This window comes from Chiloscyllium plagiosum, chromosome 2, assembly GCF_004010195.1.
Source record: "Chiloscyllium plagiosum isolate BGI_BamShark_2017 chromosome 2, ASM401019v2, whole genome shotgun sequence".
Lineage (NCBI taxonomy): Eukaryota > Metazoa > Chordata > Chondrichthyes > Orectolobiformes > Hemiscylliidae > Chiloscyllium > Chiloscyllium plagiosum.
Genome location: NC_057711.1, coordinates 13,996,537 through 14,019,369, shown reverse-complemented (window position 1 = coordinate 14,019,369; position 22,833 = coordinate 13,996,537). Strand labels below are relative to the sequence as shown.

Below are 22,833 nucleotides of genomic sequence, written 5' to 3'. Positions count from 1 at the left end.
TCCTGTTCCCTGGATGCTGCCTGACCTGCTGTGCTGTTCCAGCAATAAAGTTTCAACAATATCCACTCTACCCTCATCATGATGTGGAGGTGATGGTGGTGGGCTGGGATGGGCAAAGTTAAAAATCACACAACACCAGGTTATAGTTCAACAGGTTTATTTGCGAGTAAAAGCTTTTGGAGCGCTGCTCCTTCGTCAGATAGCCAACCGACAAAGGAGCAGCACTTCGAAAGTTTGTACTTCCAATTAAACTTGTTGGACTATAACCTGGCACCCTCATCAATTATCTTCATTACTTCCTCAAAAAACTCTACCTTACAGTGAAATGCTGGCCCTTCTATCTGCCGCATGAGTTCACCTCCACCATTCTGACAGTAGTCTACATACTACTTCCTCAGGTGGCTTAGGAAATTTGGCATATCCATAAGGACCCCTCACTAGCTTTTACAGATGCACCATTGGAAGTATTTTATCCGGTTGCATAATGGTCTGGTACGGCAAATGCTCTGCCCTGGAGTGTAAGGAACTGCAACAGGGTGTGTGTAAAGCCCAGACCATCATGGAAGACAACCTTCCACCTAAGGACTCCATTTACACTTCTCATTGCAATGGAAATACTGCCAACATCATCAAAGACCCATCCATCCCTGGTAATGTTCTCCTACAACCTTTTCTATCAGGTAGAAGATATAGAAGTTTGAACATATGCACCAACAGGCTCAAGAACAGCTTCTTCCCTGCTGTTACCAGACTGCTGAATGGACTCTCTAATTTCAAATAAGTTGATCTGCCTAATAATGACCTTACTTTGTGCACCTCCTCTACTGTGTAACCTTATATGCCTCGCTCTGTCTGAGCATCCTATGATCTGTCTGTTCTTATTTGCTATGATCTGCCTGTACTGCTCAGAAAACAAAGCTTTTCACTGTAATTAGGTACATGTGACTACAATAAATCAAATCAAATCAACAAATCAATTAAGTTTAATGAAACAAGATCTCCCCTGCATCAAGCCAGGCATCCTTAATAAATCAATTCTTCTCCAAATACCTGGAAAATAGAAAAAAAGTCTGTGATTGTCAGAGGTCAGTCATCTCAGCTCTAGGACATTTCTACAGGAGTTCCTCACAGTAGTGTACTCGGTCCTTTCCTTCTATCATAAGGTCATATGTGGGGATGTTCGCTGATGAGTGCACAATGTTCAGCACTTTTCATAACTCCTCAGATACTGAAGCAGTCCATGTTCAAAGGCAACAAGATATAGACAATATCCAGGCTTGGGCTGAAAAGTGTCGAGAGTGTGGTGCTGGAAAAGCACAGCAGGTCAGGCAGCATCCAAGGAATAGGAGAATCAACATTTCAGGCATAAGTCCTTCATGAGGAATTCCTGAAGAAGGGCTTATGCCTGAAACATCGATTCTCTTGTTCCTTGGATGCTGCCTGACCTGCTGTGCTTTTGCAGCACCACTCTCAACTCTGATCTCCATCATCTGCAGTCCCCACTTTCTCCCCATGGGCTGAAAAGTGACAAGTTACAGTCACGCCATACAAATGCCAGGCAATGACCATTTCTAAAAATCACCACCCTGAATGAATGCATTTTGGAATAACTACCTCCTCTCATTCATTACAGTATTGAGTAAAAGCCTAACTTATATTCCCTCTCGAAAATGTGGATGATTCAGACAGTAATTCAACTAAGGTAATATTTACATTGTTAATGTAGCTGGCCTGAAAGGGACAACTTGGCAAAGGTATAACAGACAAGACAGGACGTTCATTCATTCTCACACTCCTATCTTTGCACAAAATGATCATAGAAGGATATTGCTTTTGATTAGATTCTCTGAAAACAATCATGGAATACAGTAAGTCCCCAATAAACAATGCTGTTGCATTTCTGACATGCAATGAAATAATATTGAGCAAATTAGAGTTTCCCATTGCAACTAATGTGATAAGTATAATTTGATTCTTCAAATTTTTTGACATCAGACCAAGTGCATTAAACTCTAAATTGAAATAGTGTCTATTCCTAAATTCCAACATCATAAATGCATCAACTGTTGAATTTATTAAAAAACGTTAATAAAAGGTACTTAGGTAAATATATGAATAGAAAAGGTTTGGAGGGATACAGGCCTGGAGCAGAGACGTGGAATTAGTTTCGTTTGGGATTATGTTGAACATAGACTGTTTGGACCAAAGGGTCTGTTTCCATGCTGTATAACAGTATGACTCACTAAGGTGGCAATACCTGCTATGCCAGGGCATAGTGGGGTACGGACCAAGTGCATTTAAATGGATTAGTGTAATTTGGTATTCGTTAATCAGTATAGAACTGCTGGGCTGAAGGGCCTGTTTCTGTGTTGTATGACTCTATGATGGCATGAAATCTGTCAAGTGATGACCTGATCCCTCACTGCAACCTCTTCTTGTCCACATTCATGGAACAAAGCAATTGCTAAATGTAATCAATAATAACAGACTGGGGAGAAAGAGAAAGAAACTATGGAGAATTATAGCATCAATAAGTAATTGTGGTACTGCTGGTTTTGCATAAACCTGTTGAATATTTTTTCTTCCCTTGTTGGGACAGCCCATAGTCAGAGGTGGCACAGGTCACTTGTTCTACTGAACACAGAACTGAGACTTCTGTTTGACATCTCTCCTGAACATTCCTTAACAATTCAAACTCAATGCAATCTGTAGTCATAAAGGAAAGAATTTATTCACTGATCAACCTTTGATTGCCTCTCTGTCTGACATTGATTTCCGATCAAGTGACACTTTAATCTTAAAGTTCTCACTCTTGTTTTCAAATCCATCCATGGGGTTATCCCTTCCCATTGCTATAATCCCGTCCAGACTCCAACCCACTGAGATTTGTCCACTTGCCTTACTCTGGCCTCTTGAGCTTCCCTGATTTTCAACACTCCACAATCAGTAGCCATGCCTTTGGCTGCCTGTAGGCCCAAAATGTTTGGAATTATTTCACTAACTAAACCTCACTAACTCTCGATTTTTCTTTCTTCATGTAAGATGCTCCTTAAAACCAAACACTACCTTTATCTGCCTTAATTTCTACTCGAATAATTGTGTCTAATTAAGCTGCATGGTGCTTCACAAAATAAGTTCGGAAACTTTATGACATGCAAACTGCTTAAAAATTATGTGCTGTACTTAGAAATCTGTGTGAAACAATTTTATCCTCCTCCAGTACAACTTGACTGACCAAATCTGATGTGGAGAACAACAGAAGAAAAGACTTACATATTTACAGTGACTTTCATGACCTTAGGATATACCAAATTGTTTTCATGACCAATGAAATAATGCTTGATTGTTGCCATTGTTATAATGTAGGAAATGTAGGCAACCAATTTACATACGGCAAGTTCCCACAAACAGCACTGTGATAATTACAAAATAATCAACTACAGTAATGTGAGTTGAGGGACAAATATTGACCAGAGCACTGAGTAGAACTCCTCAGCACTTCAATGATTTAGTAGTGATATTTATACGGAAGATGTATGTGGATTGTAGGTACATAGTGTGAAGAGGATTAATTTTTGTCATCTTTCACACTTCAAGAAGTGTCATTTTGAGCTTCAATGGAAACTACTCTGCTTAAGATCAATTCAGACTTGCTGTCGGGTGTTTCTTGAATCAAGGACGACATAAAGCTAACTTTAAAGAAAAAATAATCACAACATTTACAATCAACAACAGCACATACTCTATCAGTCAGCCTTGGTCACAACACATTATGTTATGTTGAACACTTTTCCAAAACTGAGAAAGTGTAGACAAACAGTTTCCTTTAAATAGAACTGTGCTATTGTAAACTCAATTCTGTCTCAATCAAATATCGTTTTTTTAATTCTCCCGAGATACTTTGCGGTTTTTTTTGTTTTAATATGATGCATGAATAGTGGCAGTATCACTTAAGGCTACTCATCATGAGTGCACTTGATTTAAAAAACTTGACATTTAATCAACACGAAGACTACTTGTTGCTTCATAGAGCCAAACAGAATGTTACTGTTGTTCTGAGACATTAGCATGAATACTGGAAAGTGCAGCATCAGCACCTCCTTTATCAAATTATTTTTTAAAAGAAATCTTACATTGTGAGCCAAAGAGGGAAGTCGATTGCATTTTCTACAGACTAATAGAAGCATCAGAGTGAGTCTGAGAAATGATGCCTCTGAAATTGGGGAAGGTACAGGATAGGCTGGAAGCATTTGGGATCCTTTGAGGACTGAGACGAGAGCAGAACAACTCCCCTTTGCGCACCTACACTGAGTTATCGGCCCAGGGAGCCGACAGGTCCTGCCTTGGATAAGCTGCAGGGGTTCCATGGCTCCCCTTTCAATTACAACTACATTTACATCATCAGGCCACAATTCATTAGACATCCATCTGCCTTTTCAACAAGTTTTGTCCACTATGTGATCCTGTGGTTATACCAGGTCAGACCCCTCAAACTATTCAGAAGATAGTCTCGACCCTAATGTTTTCTTATTTTAAAGGTAAACATAAGGTATTACACTCCAGATGCAATTCGATTGGTTAAACTGCTAGATTTGAAGCAAAACACATTTTATTCATCCACTATAGTTAAAATACAATGAAAGAAAGAAGGAATTGGAAAACCTTACCTCTGGTGGAAATCTTACCAGAATAATATGATTCTATGATTCAGTAGGTACAGTAACTATTACTAATTAACTGTTTCAATATAGTAACATCCAATAAACACACCTTTGGCAAAAGGCAAATTCAGAATTCATGTTGTCTCAGATGCAACATCCACAGCAGGCAGAGAACCCGGAACTTTTGGCTGAAACTGAGAGAGAGGAAGAAAATACTACTTCTTCAAGACCCCAACAGCAACGACTGAAAGCTAAACCTAAAAATCCATCGTTCTGTGGGAGCTCAAACACACCCATTCAGGCTGCTTCAATTGTTCTAACTTTTATAAAAACACCCAAGGCTTCACAAGTTGTTTATCTTCTCACAGACTGCTTGACATCTGTCCCCCAATCTGTCTCAAAAAGAAACAGGACAAAAACACACCTCTTAAAGCTACAGTATTGTCACATTGCATTATAACATTTGAAGTGTGGGAATAGGTATTGTCCAATCATGGCTGAAAAATGTGTTGCTGGAAAAGCGCAGCAAGTCAGGCAGCATCAAAGGAGCAGGAGAATCGATGTTTCGGGCATAAGCCCTTCTTCTGAAGAAGGGCTTATGCCCGAAACGTCGATTCTCCTGCTCCTTTGATGCTGCCTGACCTGCTGCGCTTTTCCAGCAACACATTTTTCAGCTCTGATCTCCAGCATCTGCAGTCCTCACTTTCTCCATTGTCCAATCATGATTTTACATCCATTGTATGAGGGTTGGGTGCCTTTAAAATTAGTGTCAATATTCCTATGTCAAAGGAAACCACTTATCAAACTTAAACTACGATCATCCTGAAAAAGAATGGCAGCCATTCTCTAAGGTACTCACCCTTGCCAAACTGGTTCCAGAGGGAACTTTGTAAGGGACATACTTTCTGTAAATGTGTCCCACCCTGGAACAAGGAGCATCATACATGTGACCTCCACACATCCATACCTAGAGAAAGGAGGGGAAAATAAAGTATTAGTGATTTTCCCCAGTGCACTGCAGAGACTAGACATATTTCCTTTGTTTGCAGCATAGCAACACACAATACTAAATCAGAAATGGTGGTATGATAATTTTCTGATTGATGTTGAATTCAGCAGGCTCAGGATGAAAATCAAATGGGACATAATTTCACATTGGTTCTGTGAGAATTTTAATTCAGTTCCAAAATTCCTTTCGAATGAAAATTATTAGTACCAATAAAGGTAAGCATGAATCTATTGGATTATTGCAAAAAAAGCCCAAGCTGGTTCACTAGTGTCATTCAGGGTGGAAATCCCAACATCTTTAGCCAGTTTGGTCAGTATGTAATTATAATCATGAACCAGTACAGAGAAGTCCGACTCATGAGCAACCAACTCCAATGGATGGGCCATCACATCCAGATGTCCAAAAACCATTTTCATTGGCAGGTTCTCTTCTCCTGGCTTTCCATTGGCCAGCGTTTGGAAGGCAATGGTGTAGCAATGATGTCACTTGATTCGTGTTCCAGTACCCCAGGCTAATGCTCTGGGGTCATTGGTTTGATTCCCACCGTGACTAACAGTGCAGTTTGAATACAATAAACATTTGGAATATAGCCTCATCTAATGGTGACTTTGTACCCTCTTTGATTGTTGCAAATAGACCATCTGGTTCACTTACATCCTTGAAGAAAGGAAATCTGTTATCCTTACCTGGTTTGTCTTACATGTGACTAAGAGGTAAAGTTGCCATAGTCTTACTGGACCAGAGGGCTGTTCTCTCATTGGAGATGACTGGTGACAGTTAAACCTGGGGCTCACCACACCCCAGGTGAGGGGAGAGGTTGAGAAGGAGAATCCTTCATGGTCACCTCAGCTGATGCAAGAATTGAACCCATGCTGCTGACATCAATCTCCATCACAAACAGCTGTCTAGTCAACGGAGTTTAATGAACCCCTTTACATTGCCTCCAGACTTACAGCAAGCTTTTAACTGAGTAATTAGGGATGGGTGATAAATGCTGGTGTACACATTTCAGGAATGAATTAAAAAGATGCTTAGAGGACGACTAGAGGAAAAGTTATAGGGATACACTCAAGGTCATTCCATATGATGGAGGCATTGACACCACTAACTGGGATGAGGAAGCTTTGGACTGCTTGGCATGACATCGCCTGATCCATCAAGGCACAGGTAACTTCAAAGCTCACAGTCTTGACAATGAGGTAGAACATCAGTGACAAAGGAAGGAAGAGAAAGCCAACCCAGGCTGTGAATTCTATTTCCCCAAAGCCTGTCCCCATTGTGGAAAAAACCCTGGATCTAAAATGGACCTCCTCAGTCATCTGAGGTGTCATTGTGCTTGAGAGACACATCAGTTGTTCTTAGGGACAGTTCACAATGAGTACAGATTGGGAGAAAGGGAGGACTGCAGATGCTGGAAATCAGAGTCGAGAGTGTGTTGCTGGGAAAGCACAGCACGCCAGGCAGCAACCAAGGGGCAGAGGAATCGATATTTCGAGCAAAAGTCCTTCTGGCAATCTTGGAAGTGGCTTCGCAGTGAGGTTAAACTCAATGAGGTGAAAGTGAGGACTGCAGATGCTGAAGATTAGACTCGAGAGTGTGGTGCCAGAAAAGCAGAGCAGGTCAGGCAGCATCCGAGGTGCAGGAGCCTCATTTTCACCTCAAAGATAGAGCAGAGTAGTTGGACAGACAAAGGAGTGGATAATGATCAGCCTGGGAAAAATGAATGGCTGCTAATGGGGACAAGTAGTAGCTAACAATTGGTGTGTGTAGTTGCAGACCATGTGATAACAAGGCCTGGTGTGTGGAGGTTGGGGCAATGACATGGGAGAAGGTGCCTCAAGCCTGAAACTTGTTGAACTCAATTAGATTATATTCCCTACAGTGTGGAAACAGGCCCTTCAGCCCAGCCACTCCTCCAAAGAGTAACCCACCCTCTGACTAATGCACCTAACACTATGGGTAATTTAGCATGGCCAATTCACCTGACCTACACATCTTTGGACTGTGGGAAGAAACTGGAGCACCTGGAGGAAACCCACGCTGACACGAGGAGAACATGCAAACTCCACATAGATAGTCGCCTGAGGCTGGAATTGAACCTGGGACCCCGGTGCTGTGAGGCAGCAGTGCTAATCACTGAGCCACCATGCCACTATTGAGTCCAGAAGGCTGTAAAGCTCCCAAGTGGAAAAGGAAAATAAAATTCCTGACAAAGAAATGTCATTTGGAAAACCAAGTATCCAAAACATTCAAGAAATTGTTCTGGACTAACACCTCAAATTTCCAAGAGTTTGAAACAGAAGTTAAACTTGACACAGGGAAGCAGTTTCAATACTGGCTGACAGCTGCCGTGACTATAATAAGTGGATGCTGCACTTAGAAACAGCAAACTACATGGTCTAACAATGCAGATCTTCAGGTGTGTGGCTAATTTATCACCAAACTCAATGACAAAGGATGAGGGGTCAGTGTGACTCTCGGCACATTGAAGGACCAGAACAGTAGAGATGCATACATTTAACTTGGTTTCTTGGTGGATGCAATGGTCCGCATGGCAAATGGAAGAGAATTTATCAGATTATTCAGAGGCTTAGGCAAATTAAAACAGAAGTACTGCATTACTCTGCAAGAAAACGTTGAGTGTTCTGCCTGGATACTCCAAGGAAAGTACAGGTACTTTATTCACTATGATGAAAGGTGAAGACTGAGTTAGATAACATACTAAATGGCTGGGTGACATTAGTCATTAGTGACAGATCCAACACAACGTTGCTCAGGACAAGTGACAGTTCCCAAACACAGCTCAGAACTGAGATCTCTCTTAACTGAAGAAAGGGATCCAAAGCGGGGCTCATTAAATTCAATGAATTGAATGGCCAAATTAACCAGAAGCACATTGTTTACGAAATTAAATGTAATCAATTTTGGATTTTGGTATATAACGCGAGACTATGAATCCAGATTCTGGATTAGTGGTGCTGGAAGAGCACAGCAGCTGTTGAAGTCCACATTGATGCCCTGGGGTTGAAGTGTTCTGAGGCAGAAGATGAGGCGTTTTTCCTCCAGGCATCTGGTGGTGAGGGAGCGATGGTGAAGGAGGCCCAGGACCTCTATGTCCTCGGCAGAGTGGGAGGGGGAGTTGAAATGTTGGGCCACAGGGCGGTATGGTTGATTGGTGCGGGTGTCCTGGAGATGTTCCCTAAAGCGCTCTGCTAGGAGGCCTCCAGTCTCCCCAATGTAGAGGAGACCGCATCGGGAGCAACGGATACAATAAATGATATTAGTGGATGTGCAGGTAAAACTTTGATGGATGTTTCCAGACACTGGCTGCATTTATAGAATCTCATTTGTCATGCTATTTAGAGTCATAGTCATAGAGTCATAGAGATGTACGACATGGAAACAGACCCTTTGGTCCAACTCGTCCATGCTGACCAGATATCCCAACCTAACCTAGTCCCATTTGCCAGCCCTTGGCCCATATTCCCCCAAACTCTTCCTATTCATATACCCATCCAAATGCCTTTTAAATGTGGCAATTGTACCAGCCTCCACCACTTCCTCTGGCAGCTCATTCCATATACCACCTGCTGTGCGAAAAGGTTGTCTCTTTTATATCTTTCCCCTCTCACCCTAATCCTATGCCCTCTCATTCTGGACTCCCCCACCTTAAAGAAAATACTTTGTCTATTTATCCTATCCATGCCCCTCATGATTTTATAAACTTCTATAAGGTCACCCCTCAGCCTTCGACTGTCCAGAGAAAACAGGCAAGCCTATTCAGCCTCTCCCTATAGTTTAAATCCTCCAACCCTGGCAACATTCTTGTAAATCTTTTCTGAATGCCTTCAAGTTTCACAGCATCCTTCTGAAAGGAAGGAGACCAGAATTGCACACGTTATTCCAAAAGTGGCCTCAGCAATGTCCTGTATAGCTGCAACATGACCTTCCAACTACTATACTCAATACTCTGACCAATAAAGGAAAGCATACTAAAAGCCTTCTTCACTATCCTATCTACATGTGACTTTACTTTCAAGGACCTATGAACCTGCACTCCAAGGTCATAGAGTCATAGAGATGTACAGCATGGAAACAGACCCTTCCGTCCAGCCTGTCCACGCCGACCAGATATCCCAACCCAATCTAGTCCCACCTGCCAGCACCCGGCCCATATCCCTCCAAACCCTTCCTATTCATATACCCATCCAAATGCCTCTTAAATGTTGCAATTGTACCAGCCTCCACCACATCCTCTGGCAGCTCATTCCATAGCTGTACCACCCTCTGCGTGAAAAAGTTGCCCCTTAGGTCATGTTCAGCAACACTCCCCAGGACCTTACTATTAAGTCTATACGTCCTGCTAAGATTTGCTTTCCCAAAATGCGCAGCACCTCACATTTATCTAAATTAAACTCCATCTGCCACTTCTCAGCCCATTGGCCCATCTGATCAAGATCCCATTGTAATCTGAGGTAAAGTTCTTCGCTGTTCACTCCACCTCCAGTTTTGATGTCATCTGCAAACTTACTAACTTTACCTATATTCATATCCAAATCATTTAGATAAATGATGAAAAGTAGTGGACCCAGCACCGATTCTTGTGGCACTCCATTGATCACAGGCATCTCGTCTGAAAAACAACCCTCTACCTCCACCCTCTGTCTTCTACCTTTGATCCAGTTCTGTATCCAAATGGCTAGTTCACCCTGTATTCCATGAGATCTAACCTTGTTAACCAGTCTCCCATGGGGAACCTTGTTGAATGCCTTACTGAAGTCTATATAGATCACATCTACTGCTCTGCCCTCATCAATGCTCTTTGTTCTTTCTTCAAAAAACTCAATCAGGTTCATGAGACATGATTTCCTAAGCACAAAGCCATGTTGACTCTCCTTAATCAGTCCTTGCCTGTCCAAATACATGTAAATCCTGTCTCTTATGATTCCCTCCAACAATTTGCCCACCACCGACATCAGGCTCATTGGTCTATAGTTTAGATTAGAGTGGTGCTGGAAAAGCACAGCAGGTGAGGCAGCATCCGAGGAGCAGGAAAATCTGATTCCTGATAAAGGGCTTTTGCCAAAACGTTGATTTTCCAGCATCTGCAGTCCTCACTTCTGCCTCATTGGTCTATAGTTCCCTGGCTTGTCCTTACCACCTTTCTTAAATAATGGTACCACGTTAGCCAACCTCCAGTCTTCTGGCACCTCACCTATGACTATCGATGATACAAGTATCTCAGCAAGGGGCCCAGCAGTCACTTCCCTAGCATCCCACAGAGTTCTAGGGTCCACCTGATCAGGTCCTGGGGATTTGTCCACCTTCATGCATTTCAAAACATCCAGCACTTCCTCCTCTGTAATACTGACATTTTTCAAGATGTCACCATCTATTTCCCCACATTCTATGTTTTCCATGTCCTTTTCCACACTAAACACTGAAGCAAAATACCCGTTTGGTATCTCCCCCATCTCCTGCGACTCCACACAAAGACTGGCTTGCTGATCTTTGAGGGGCCCTATTTGCTGCCGAGTTATCCTTTTGTCCTTAATGTATTTGTAAAAATCCTTTGGATTCTCCTTAACCCTATTTACCAATGCATTCATGTCACCTTTTCGCCCTCCTGAATTCCCTCTTAAGTATGCTCCTACAGTCTTTGTACTCTTCTAAGGATTCACTCGATCTATCCTGTCTATCCCTGACACATGCTTCCTTCTTTTTCTTAACCAAAATCTCAATTTCTCTAGTCATCCAGCATTCCCTATACCTACCAGTCTTTCCTTTCAGCCTAACAGGAATATAATGTCTCTGAACTCTCATTATCTCATTTCTGAAGGCTTCCCATTTTCCAGCCATCCCTTTACCTGTGAACATCTGCCCCCCCACTCAGCTTTTGAAAATTCTTGCATAATACCATCAAATCTAGCCTTCCTCAAATTTAGAACTTCAGCTGTTAGATCTGATCTATCCTTTTCCATCACCAAAATGCTCCCCAACTGACACCTCAGTCACCTTATTTCCCAAGTTTAGGTCAAGTTTTGCACCTTCTCTAATAGGTACAAAATTTTCTTGTACACTGTTAAATTCTTCTCCATCTAAACCCTTTATACTATGGCAGTCCCAGTCAATGTTTAGAAAGTTAAAATTCCTTACCATAACCACCCTATTATTCTTACAGATATATGAAGTGTTATGGTGCCATAGGGCAGCTTTTGGCTCTTTATGTTTGCACCAAATGATCAGCATGACTTAGTGCCATTCTCTTACCTTTCCCTGTCCACTTGCATATTATTTATATTAAATAATCATCCAATAGCCTCTTGAATGCCTTAATTGGGCCTGTCTCCAACACATTTCTCAGCATATCCAGACACAAAACCACTCATTTTTTGCCAAAGATTTTCTCACATCACATTTACCTCTTTTGCAATCAATTACTTTCTCATTCTTGATCCTTTTATGAGTGGGAATAGTTTGTTCCTATCTACTCTCTGCAGACCCCATGATGATGAAAATCTTGACTGTATCTCCTCTTAGCCTGACCTTTCCAATCTGTCCTCATAATTAAAGTTCTTCACCCCTGGAACTGCTTTGTCGGTTTCTTCTGCATTTTCTCTAATGTGTTCCCATCCTTCCTATAATAAGACCATAATGACTATACAAAATAGGAACAGGAGTAGGCTGGTCAGGCCGTCCAGCTGGTTCCATCATCCAATAGGATCATGGCTGCTCTGGTATTGCTCACATTCACTTTCCTGTCCTTTCCTTGTAAGCCTTGATTCCCTGACTGATCAAGAATCTATCTCTGCATCAGCCTTAAGTATACTCAAAGATTCTGTCCTTCAGCTCTCTGTGACAAAGAGTTCCAAAGACTCACAACCCTCTGAAAGAAATCACCCCTCATCTCAGTCTTAAATTGGCATGATAATGCCCTCTGTTCCTAGAGTCTCAGCATTTGCCCCATCAAGCCAATTAAGTATCCTATAATTTTCAATGCGATCACCTCTCATTTTTCTAAACTCCAGTGACAAGAGTCCCAACCTGTTTAGCCTTTGCACATAATCCCTCCATACTGGGATTTATCCAAATGAACCTTTTCTGAATTGTCTTTTTGGAAATAATATATTTCCTTAAAGAAGGGGACCAAAATTACTCAAAGGATCCAGATATGATTCTCACTCAAACCTTGTGCAGTTGCAGTAAGACTTCCCTACTTTTATACTCCAACTCCTCTGAAAAAAGAGTGAACATTCAATTATTCCTGATTACATGCTGTACCTGTTTGCACAAGTGTTTTGTGCACAAGAACACCCAAACCTCTTTGTGGTGCAGCATTCTGCAGGTTTTCTTTGTTTAAATAATATACTGTTCTTTTGTTCTCGCTTCCAAAATGAACAACTTCACATTTTCTAACATTATATTCCAGTTGCAAACTTTTCGTCCACTTTCTTAATGTGTAATGTGGCTCTCAGCACAGTACTCCAGCTGAGGTCTAAACAAATGTCTTATACCGTTAGATCATCACATGCTTGCCCTTGTACTCAAAGGCCTTATTAATAAAGCCCAGAATATTGTATGCTTTATAAACTGCTCTCTCCACTTGTCCTGCCACCTTCAATAAACTGTGTACATATACAACAGTGCCCTCTGTTTCTGCACCCTCTTTACAACGGTACCCTTAGTTTACATTGCCTGTCCATGTTCATCGTATTAAATTGTATACATCATACTTCTCTGGATTGAACTTCATTTGCAACCTATCTGCTCACTCCACCAACCTGTCAACGTCCTTTTGAAGTTCTACACTGTCCTCACAGTTCACAATACTTCCAAGTTTTCTATCTTTCACAAACATAGAACAGTATAGCACAGTACAGGCCCTTCCGCCCTCGATGTTGTGCCAACCTTTCATCAATAGACAATAGACAATAGGTACAGGAGTAGGCCATTCTGCCCTTCGAGCCTGCACCACCACAATCCTTTAATAATCTTATATGTCTCAATCAGATCCCCTCTCAGTCTTCTAAACTCAAGGGTATACAAGCCCAGTCGCTCCAGTCTTTCAGTGTAAGGTAGTCCCGCCATTCCAGGAATTGACCTTGTGAACCTATGCTGCACTCCCTCAATAGCCAGAATGTCTTTCCTCAAATTTGGAGACCAGAACTGTCACAGTACTCCAGGTGTGGTCTCACCAGGGCCCTGTACAGCTGCAGAAGAACCTCTTTGCTTCTATACTCAATCCATTTCCTGAAGAAGGGCTTGTGCCCGAAACGTCGATTCTCCTGTTCCCTGGATGCTGCCTGACCTGCTGCGCTTTTCCAGCAACACATTTTCAGCTCTATACTCAATCCCTCTTGTTATGAAGGCCAGCATGCTATTAGCCTTCTTCACTATCCTACTCTAAGATCAAATTAATCTACATACCATTTATTTTACTATCATCCATGTGTCTATCCAAGAGTCACTTAAATGTCCCCAATGTATCTGACTCACCTACCACTGCTGGCAGTGCATTCCACATACCCACCACTCTCTGTGTAAAGAACCAACCTCTGACATCTCCCCTAAATCTTTTTCCAATCACCTTAAAATTTTGGCCCATTGTGATAGCATTTTTGCCCTGGGAAAACGTCTCTGGCTACCCACTCTATCTATGCCTCTCATCATCTTGTACAACTCTATCAAGTCACCACTCATCCTTCACTTCAATGAGGAAAGCTCTAGCTCCCTCAACCTTTCTTCATAAGACATGCCCTCCAATCCAGGCAGCGTCCTGATAAATCTCCACTGCACCCTCTCTAAAGCCTCCACATCCTTTCTATAATGAGGCGACCAAATCTGAACACAATATTCTAAGTGTGGTCTAGCCAGGGCTCTATAGAGCTTCAGAGTAACCTCACGGCTCTTAAACTCAATCCCCTGCTAATGAAAGCCAATACACCATTTGCCTTCTTAACAACTCTGTCAACTTGGATGGCAACTTTGAGGAATGTATGGAAATGGACCCCAAGGTCTCTCTGTTCCTCCACACTGCCAAGAATCCTGCCTTTAACTCTATTATCTGCATTCAGATTCAACCCTAAAAATTGCCCAGGCACACTAGCTTCAAGATCTATAATATATATCAGGATAAACAAAGGGTCCAATATTAACCTCTGGGGAACTCCTTTACAAACACTCCTCAGCCCAAAATATATCTATTGACTATTCCCCATTTCCTGTTACTCAGGTAAGTTTGTATCCACATTGTTATGCCTCTTTTATTCCATGACCTATAATTTTTCCCACAGTCCTTTGTGTGGTACTGTATCGAATGCCTTCAGGAAGTCCACGCACAGTACATCAACAGTATTACCTTCATCAACCCTTTCTGTTGCCAGGATTTTTGCCGGACTTTTATTTTGTTTTTATTTTCCTTTCTTTGTTTGTAATGGACTTTGCTTCAGACTATTTGAAACACTTGTCTTAAATCAGTCTTTGGCTGTGATGGACATTGAATTGAATAAACAATTAGTAAAAAAATCACGAGGAGGTCAGCTATTTGGAGTGTCTGAAAGGGTGAGGGAAGAAGTGTAATGGAGAGCTTTCAGCAGGGGAATTCCAAAGCGTAGAGCCCAGCAACCTGGGGCTAGTTCTTCGTATATATTCAAGAGGGAGCTGGACGTGGACCTTGTGATTAAAGGGATGAAGGGACATGAATAGAAAGCAGGAGTGAAATACTGAGATTACTTGATCAGCCATGGTCGTATTGAATGGTGGGGCAGACCTGAAGGGCTGAATGGCTTATTTCGGCACCTTTCTTGTATGTTTATAGTTTCTATCAACTAAAAGATGCATGGGGAAAAAAAAGCTCTCTCCCTCTCTGTACTATACCAATGAGTTGTTCAGAGAAAGTGAGGACTGCAGATGCTGGAGATCAGAGTCAAAGAGTGTGATGTTGGAAAAACACAGCTGGTCAGGCAACATCTGAGGAGCAGGAGAATCAATGTTTCAGGTATGAGCTCTTCATCAGGAATAATGGGGTGGCCCAAAGGGACAGAGAGGTAATTGGGAGGGGGTGGGCTGGGGGAAAGGTAGCTGGGAATGCCACAGTAAAATGAAGGTGGGGGTGAATATGATAGGTTGGAGAGGAGGGTGGAGTGGATAGGTAGGAAGGAAGATGGACAGGTAGGACTGTTGAAGAGGGTGGTGCCAAGTTGGAAGGTCGGTTCTGGGATAAGGTGGGTGGAGGAGAAATGAGGAAACTGATGAATTTCACATTGATCCTGTGTGGTTGGAGTGTCCCAAGGCGGAAGATGAGGTGTTCTTCTTCCAAGCATTGGTGGCTTGAGTTTGGTGGTGGAGGAGGCCCAGGACTTGCATGTCCTTGGCAGAGTGGGAGGGGGAGTTAAAGTGAATTGTTTGCCATATGACAACACAAATAATCAATAAATTCAAATTAATTCGTGAATAATAAAATCAACAGATTTCGCTACTGGAAGCCTCTCAGCCCAATGTATTTGTGCTGTAATTTACTGATGTCCCACCGGCTGATTTCAAGGCTGCAAACTTAATTTTACTTCTTTTTCTCTTGATTTCCTGTCCCTACACCATCTTCTCCACTCTCTCCAAAACCCTTTCCCCACATCCCCATCAACCCCAAGGACTGAGGTGAACGGTAATGATGGAAAAGTGGGACATTTGCTCCGAGACTAATGCCACTCTGATCCAAGCAGCAAGAGACATATGAAATAAGCCTCTTCCTTGTGGTGAAGGGAACAGACCTCAGTTTGAGTTGTCTCCTGCCATCCACTGGAGTGAGATAAGGAACTCAGTGCCTGAATCTTTTGTTTCCCTTTCAATCCCTGCTCCTTTCCTATTTATACTTCTTCAGCGGGACTTCCTTAAGAAAAAAATACGGACTCTGTTCATGAACAGAACTGAGTACATTAATGTTACTTTCTATATAAACTCAGTTCTGTGGCTGATGTGTCCCATTTGTCTCCCTGGGCATTGTGCTTTGCATAAGTTTTCAAAATGGGTATACAGCCAAACTTTCTGCCTCAGTCTTTGCCAGATTCCTATCAACTAGAATTACTGTCACTGTCAATGTCACACTGACCTTCATCCTCTTGTCACAAATCCTATCAATAACGGGCTAAAACCTGTTTCAGAATTGAAAGAACTGCTTACCCATTACCTCCCTTTATTTTAATAAGCACGGCAGAGCCCTGAGGTCAGTATCTTTAATGAGACGAACGACAAGAGATGACTAAGATGGAAGCCCTGTGACATGTGAGTCTCCTGATGAATCTGTTCCCTGAGCAAAATACACTGAGTCAATTTAGCATCTGAACTCTTGTGTGCTGTTACCATGGTTCCCCTCAGACACTAGACAAGAGGTGAGGCCTGCATTTCAATTACAGCCCCAGAAAATGACAGATTACAGGAAAATAGGGTAATGAAGTCTCGGATGATGGTGGCTTTTGACAGGCACAATAAATAGCTGTGTGAGTACACCTGATATATTCCAGATTCAACAGGCTCCCACTACTTCACATGGCAACAAAGCAGTATGAGCTCAGCTGTGTATCAATCCTTTGCATTAACAAGTGGAAGCCGTGGAGCGAGACACCAAATTGTGCTCTATTGAAAAAAAAACAGATTTGACGAATTGTACATCTGCTGCTGAGGTGGGGAGAATTTTATCACCAGTATCATCGTGACCTGCAGGCTAAATCGCTTTTTATTCGTTCTCGGGATGTGAGCATCACCGATAAGGCCAACATCTATTGCCTAATTATCCACAAGCAACCCGTGGTGAGCTGCTTTCTTGAAACTTTGCAGTCTATGCTTCTTTTTTTTTATTATTTATTCACAGGCTGGGTCAACATTTATTCCCCATCCCTAACTGCCCAGAGGGGAGTTGAGAGTCAACCAAGATGTAGGCCAGACGAGTCACATGTAGGCCAGACCAGGTGAGGATGACAGATTCCTTCCCTATAAAAGACATGAGTGAACCAGATGGGTTTTTCCTGACAATTGATTCATGGTCATCGTTAGACTCGATTCCAGATTTTTATTGAAATCAAATCCCAACATTTGCAGCATGGATTTTGAACCGAGTCCCTGGAACATTACCTGAATTAACAGACCAGAGATAATACCAATAGGTCATCACCTTCTCTGGAAGCGAGTTCTAGAGTTTTAAGTGACAGTGTTTGATTAGTGATTTAGTTTCACATCAGGATAGTTTGTAACTTGAAGGGGAACTTGCTGATGACAGCGTCCCCTTGCATCTGCTGTGCTGTTCTATCAGGGTGGCTGGGGTCTTGTGTTTGGAGAAGGAACCTTAGTTGCTGCAGTGCATTTGCATAAAGAGAACACTGCAGCACTGTGCACCAGCGGTGGAGCGAATGAATGTTTAAGTTGGCAGAAGGGATACATACTAAGCATTCTGTTTTGCCCTGTGTTGTTGGAACAGTATCCACCCAAGCAAGTCAAGAGTATTACAGTACACTCCTGATTTATCAGGGGATCACCCCCAGTTCAAAGAAGAATGCAGGAAGGTGTGAGAAGCAGTCCCAGGCAATATCTGAAAATGCCTAATCATTCTGGTGAAGCTATAACATAGGATGACTTGCATGTCAAACAGTGGAAGTAACACACAATAGACATCGGGTGACCAATGGATCAACTCCAAACCTAGGAGCCCTGCTATACTTAGATGTGAATCGTGGTGGACAATTCAACAAAGCACTGGAGGAACAGGAGGCTACATCACTATCTTCATCCTTAATGATAAGGAAGACCATAAGACCATAAAACGTAGGCCATTGGGTCTGTTCCACCATTCATGGCTGATCTGATAATTCTCAAACCCACTTTCCTGTCTTTTTCCTATAACCTTTGATTTCCTTACTGATTACAAATCTGTCCATCTTAATCTTGAATATACTTAGTGAGTTCAAGCCCAAACTTCTCAACATCTCTTCAAACAAAAATTTCTCCAAGCGCAAGAAGAATAGAGGAGCTAAATATTGTTTAAATGAAGAAAACCTGAAAAACAAAGGGATTTAGGAGTTCCTGTGCACAAATCACAAAAAGCTAGCATCCAAGTCTAGCAGGTGTTAGGGAAGGCAAATGGAATGCTGTCCCTTATTTCAAAGGAATGAAGTATAAAAATTGGAAAGTCTTACACAACTGTAACAAGGCATTGATAGATCTCACCTACAATACTATGAACAATTTTAACTTATCGAATGAAAGATGTACTAGCACTAGAACAATCCAGAAAAAGTTCACTAGGTGATCCCAGGGAGAGGCTGTCTTATAGGGAGAAGTTGAACACATTTTGATCTGTAATTTTTTGCCATTTAGAAGAATGAGAGGCAATCTCACCGTAACATTCTTTGGGGAATTGACAGGATAAATGCGGAAAGGTTGTTTCCTTTGTGGGAGAGTCTAGGACCAGAGGGCATCATCTGGGATTAAGGGAGTGCACATTTAAGACAGAGTCATGGAGGAAACAGACCCTTCTGTTCAACTCATTCATGCTGATCAGATATCCTAAACTGATCTATTCCCATTTACCAGCATTTGGCCCATATCTCCCTAAACCCTTCCAATTCATATACCCATCCAGATGCCTTTTAGATGTTGTAATTGTACCAGCTTCCACCCTTCCACTTCCTCTCATATTTTATATGCACCATTCTCTGCATGAAAATGTTTCTCCTCAGGTCCTTTTAAATCTTTCCCCTCTCTTACTCATTAAATCTCTAGTTTTAGACCCCCCCCCTACCCTGGGAAAAAAAAAACTTGGATATTCACCCTCTCTCCATGCTCCTCATGATTTTATAAATTTCTATAAGGTCAGCCCTCAGCCTCCGATGCTCCAGGGAAAAGCTGGAGGAAGTGCTTTTCTCAGAGGGTAGTGAACCTATGGAATTCTTTACCGCAGAGGGCTGTACAGTCTGGATCGTTAAGTGTATTCAAGGCTGAGGTAGGCAGATTTTTATTCAGTAAGGGAATAAAGGGTGATGGTGAAAAGGCAGGAAAGTGGAACAGAGGAGTATTAGATCAGCCATGGTCTCATTGAAAGGCACACTTGATGGGCTGAATGGCCCACTTCTGCTCCTGAATCGTATAATCCTACTGTCTTATGAGTAAGTATTAAGTAACAGCAGGGAGCACTCCCCTACTCTTTTACTAATAGTGCAGTTGGATGTTTAATATCCATCTGAGAGGACGGAATGTGCTTCCGGCTATTGCCTCATTTCAATGATTGGATTTCTGCAGCATTCCACTGATGTATCAACCTGGATTTAGTGTTTAAACGTCTGGAGTGGAATCTGAACACAGAACTTGCTGATTCTGAGGTGGAAGTGCAACAGCATGCCCATCACTGATGCCAAGTTTAAATTATCCACTGGTTAAAGTGAAAAAGACATGAGTGAGGATGGAAAAGAGTAGAAAAAACACAAAATGAGGAATAGATTAAATGTGTTTATTGTATTTGGGAATGCATTGCAAGTGCTTATCATGTTTACATAAATTACAATATCCACCTTACTAACTTTGCATTTAATGTGATGGTCGAAGGAATCCAATGTGATATGCAGCTGTTTTAACACCGATCGTACTTTCATGATCGAGAATGCACTGCCTGATTGGGCAGTGAAAACACATTTATTAAAACTTTCCAAAGGAAATTGGACATCTATCTGGATAGGTGAGATTTTGCAGGGCCATGGGAGAAAGTAATGGATGTGAACTGGATTGCTTTTCAAACAGTTGCCCCAATGGCCTCCATCTGTTCAGTATGCTTCTATTTTTCTCTGATTTAACTTGCTTTATCACAATGAAGTAAATATCTGTCTGGAATAACACAGCTATACAATCCAACATCAATGACTGAGTGAAGGAAATAGAAATTTTTCTCCATCTACCTTGGGGCTAAGAATTGAACATTTTAGCCTGAATTAGTCTCCACTGGCCTCCATTATCACAATAATGGACAGTTTCTCCTTCATTGCAATGAAAATAGGCAATAAATGCTGGCCTAAGAAGCAACACATTTATCTCAAGAATGAATTAAAAATATCTCTGGAAGGAGCAATTGTCCTTGGAGTGGATACAATATATTCAGCAGAAAGACACTGAGGCAGAAGGTTTTGAATTTTGAGGAAAGGTTGCATAAAATCAAATTGAATTCCCTTAAATGTAAGATGCTGGAGGATGATTTAATCCAGGTGTTTAAATGATCTAGGATCTGACCTCATGAGGTGTGTTTGTGTGTGTATATATATGACAGTATGTGCATCTGTGTGTGTGTAACAGAGAGAACGAGAGAGAGAGAGAGAGAGAAAGAGAAAGAGAAAACTACTAAGTTACCCAAGATCAAGGTATACAGGTTCAGATCTCACTACAGAACATGATGTATTTTATGTTCAATTAATAATTCTGCAATATAAACTGAGTCTTTGTAATTGTCACCAGGAAATATCATCAAACACATCTGGTGCACCCTTCATGTCAGGAAATTTGCTGTCTTTACCTGGTCTGGCCTACATGTGACTCCAAGATCTGTTACCTCTGCTCTGAGGTAGTTCAGCAAGTCACTCAATTCAGGGGCAATTAGGGATAAGCAACATGTGCTGGCCTTTCCAGTGATGCCCATGCCCCATGAAAGAATAAAGAATAAAAACGTTCAGCCACTGAACATGGCAGGTTACTTTCTGTGGGAAGCAGGAATGTTGCCATTTATGCTGTCACATGAATGTGTTGTGGAGGCAGGTATTATGGACTATATCTGATTTTGGTTCCTCAGTTGTGTGAAACATAGCATGTTCAAGTTAGGTCTGGGCAGAGCAGGTCTAAAGTTTGCTGACTCATTTGGACAGCCAGTCTACACTTTTGGAGGTGTAAATTGATCCATTAGACACCTCTAGTAGAGGTATAGTGTCATTTAGGATTATTAAAAGAGGGCACGAATATGCTTGGAAAGTACATAAACCTGTAAAATATGAATGTCGTTTTTTTGCATTATAGCAAAATAATGAAGGATGAGGAAATGATATTGCAGTGGTACAGAGCTCTCTTTTAGAACCCAGCAGAAGGAATGGATTTAGTTCTGTGTAATACACACAGGGAGGGGATAAGGGGTGTAGGGAAGGGGAAGCCTCAAGTGTACTAATGGTCTATTTCTGATCTTACCTTGTATGTTCATATGCTTGTATCTGTTTATACTGCATGAGTGAATTCACGGCCTTTCATTATCACAGTCGGTGACCTACTATTTCATAGCATGATTGAGAGTTCTAGGTGGTTAAAGAGTCCTTGAACAGGAGCTAGGATTTCCAATATTTGTTGCTGTAAAGGATTGTGCAATTTTAAAAGAAATTACAAGTGATCATGACAATATGTATAATATTTATAAGAGATTATAAGAGACATTCACCAAATATCCTCAGACAGCACAACCACTTCTGTCCAGAAGAATAAGGAAAGCAGATATAAGGGTACCCCATCACCTTCAAATTCCCCTCCAATTCCACTATCCTGACTTGGAAATATATCCCCGTTCCTTCACTGTCCCTGGGTCAAACTCCTGGAATTCCATCCCTAATGGCATTGTGGGTCAACCCACGAGTGAGCTGCAGCAGTTCAAGAGGGCAGCTCACTACCACCTTCTCATGGGCAACTAGGTACTGGCAATAAATGCTGGCCCAGCCAGCGACACCAACACCTCACAAATAAATTTTTAAAACTAACTGAAATAAATTAAATGTAGTTAATATTTTTATGAATGAGGATTTTTTTTTAATCAATGTATAGTCTGCAACAGACACTTTGAACTTTACATTCTTTAATCTCAGTATGGCTGCGGTGGTCTGCCCATGGTGGATACTGAGTGAGTTGACATAATAGATATGAGGGCAAAAGTCATGGTAGGTGTATGGGCAATGTTCACTCCTGAAAGGTCAGTGTCTAGTTTTTATACTATGTCTCCTCATCTTAAAATCACCAACCATCAGGGATAATTATGTCTGGACATTAACATTAGAAGGGAGAGTAGGCTGGCTGTATGGGGGCATGAATTGGCACCAATTAGACATGGACAATAGAGGTGTGAGGGTCTAGACTAGAGTGGTGCTGGAAAATCACAGCAGGTCAAGC

The 22,833-nt window shown here is 41.8% G+C and overlaps 1 protein-coding gene across 1 annotated transcript in view; it reads right to left on the bottom strand.

The window, feature by feature from the left end:
* Window positions 1-22,833, bottom strand: part of galntl6 (polypeptide N-acetylgalactosaminyltransferase like 6) — a 242,319-nt gene that overhangs the window by 160,936 nt on the left and 58,550 nt on the right. Inside the window, exon 5 of the mRNA XM_043674606.1 lies at window positions 5,521-5,628. Coding sequence (XP_043530541.1) covers window positions 5,521-5,628 — 108 coding nt within the window. The remainder of the gene's footprint in view (window positions 1-5,520; window positions 5,629-22,833) is intronic.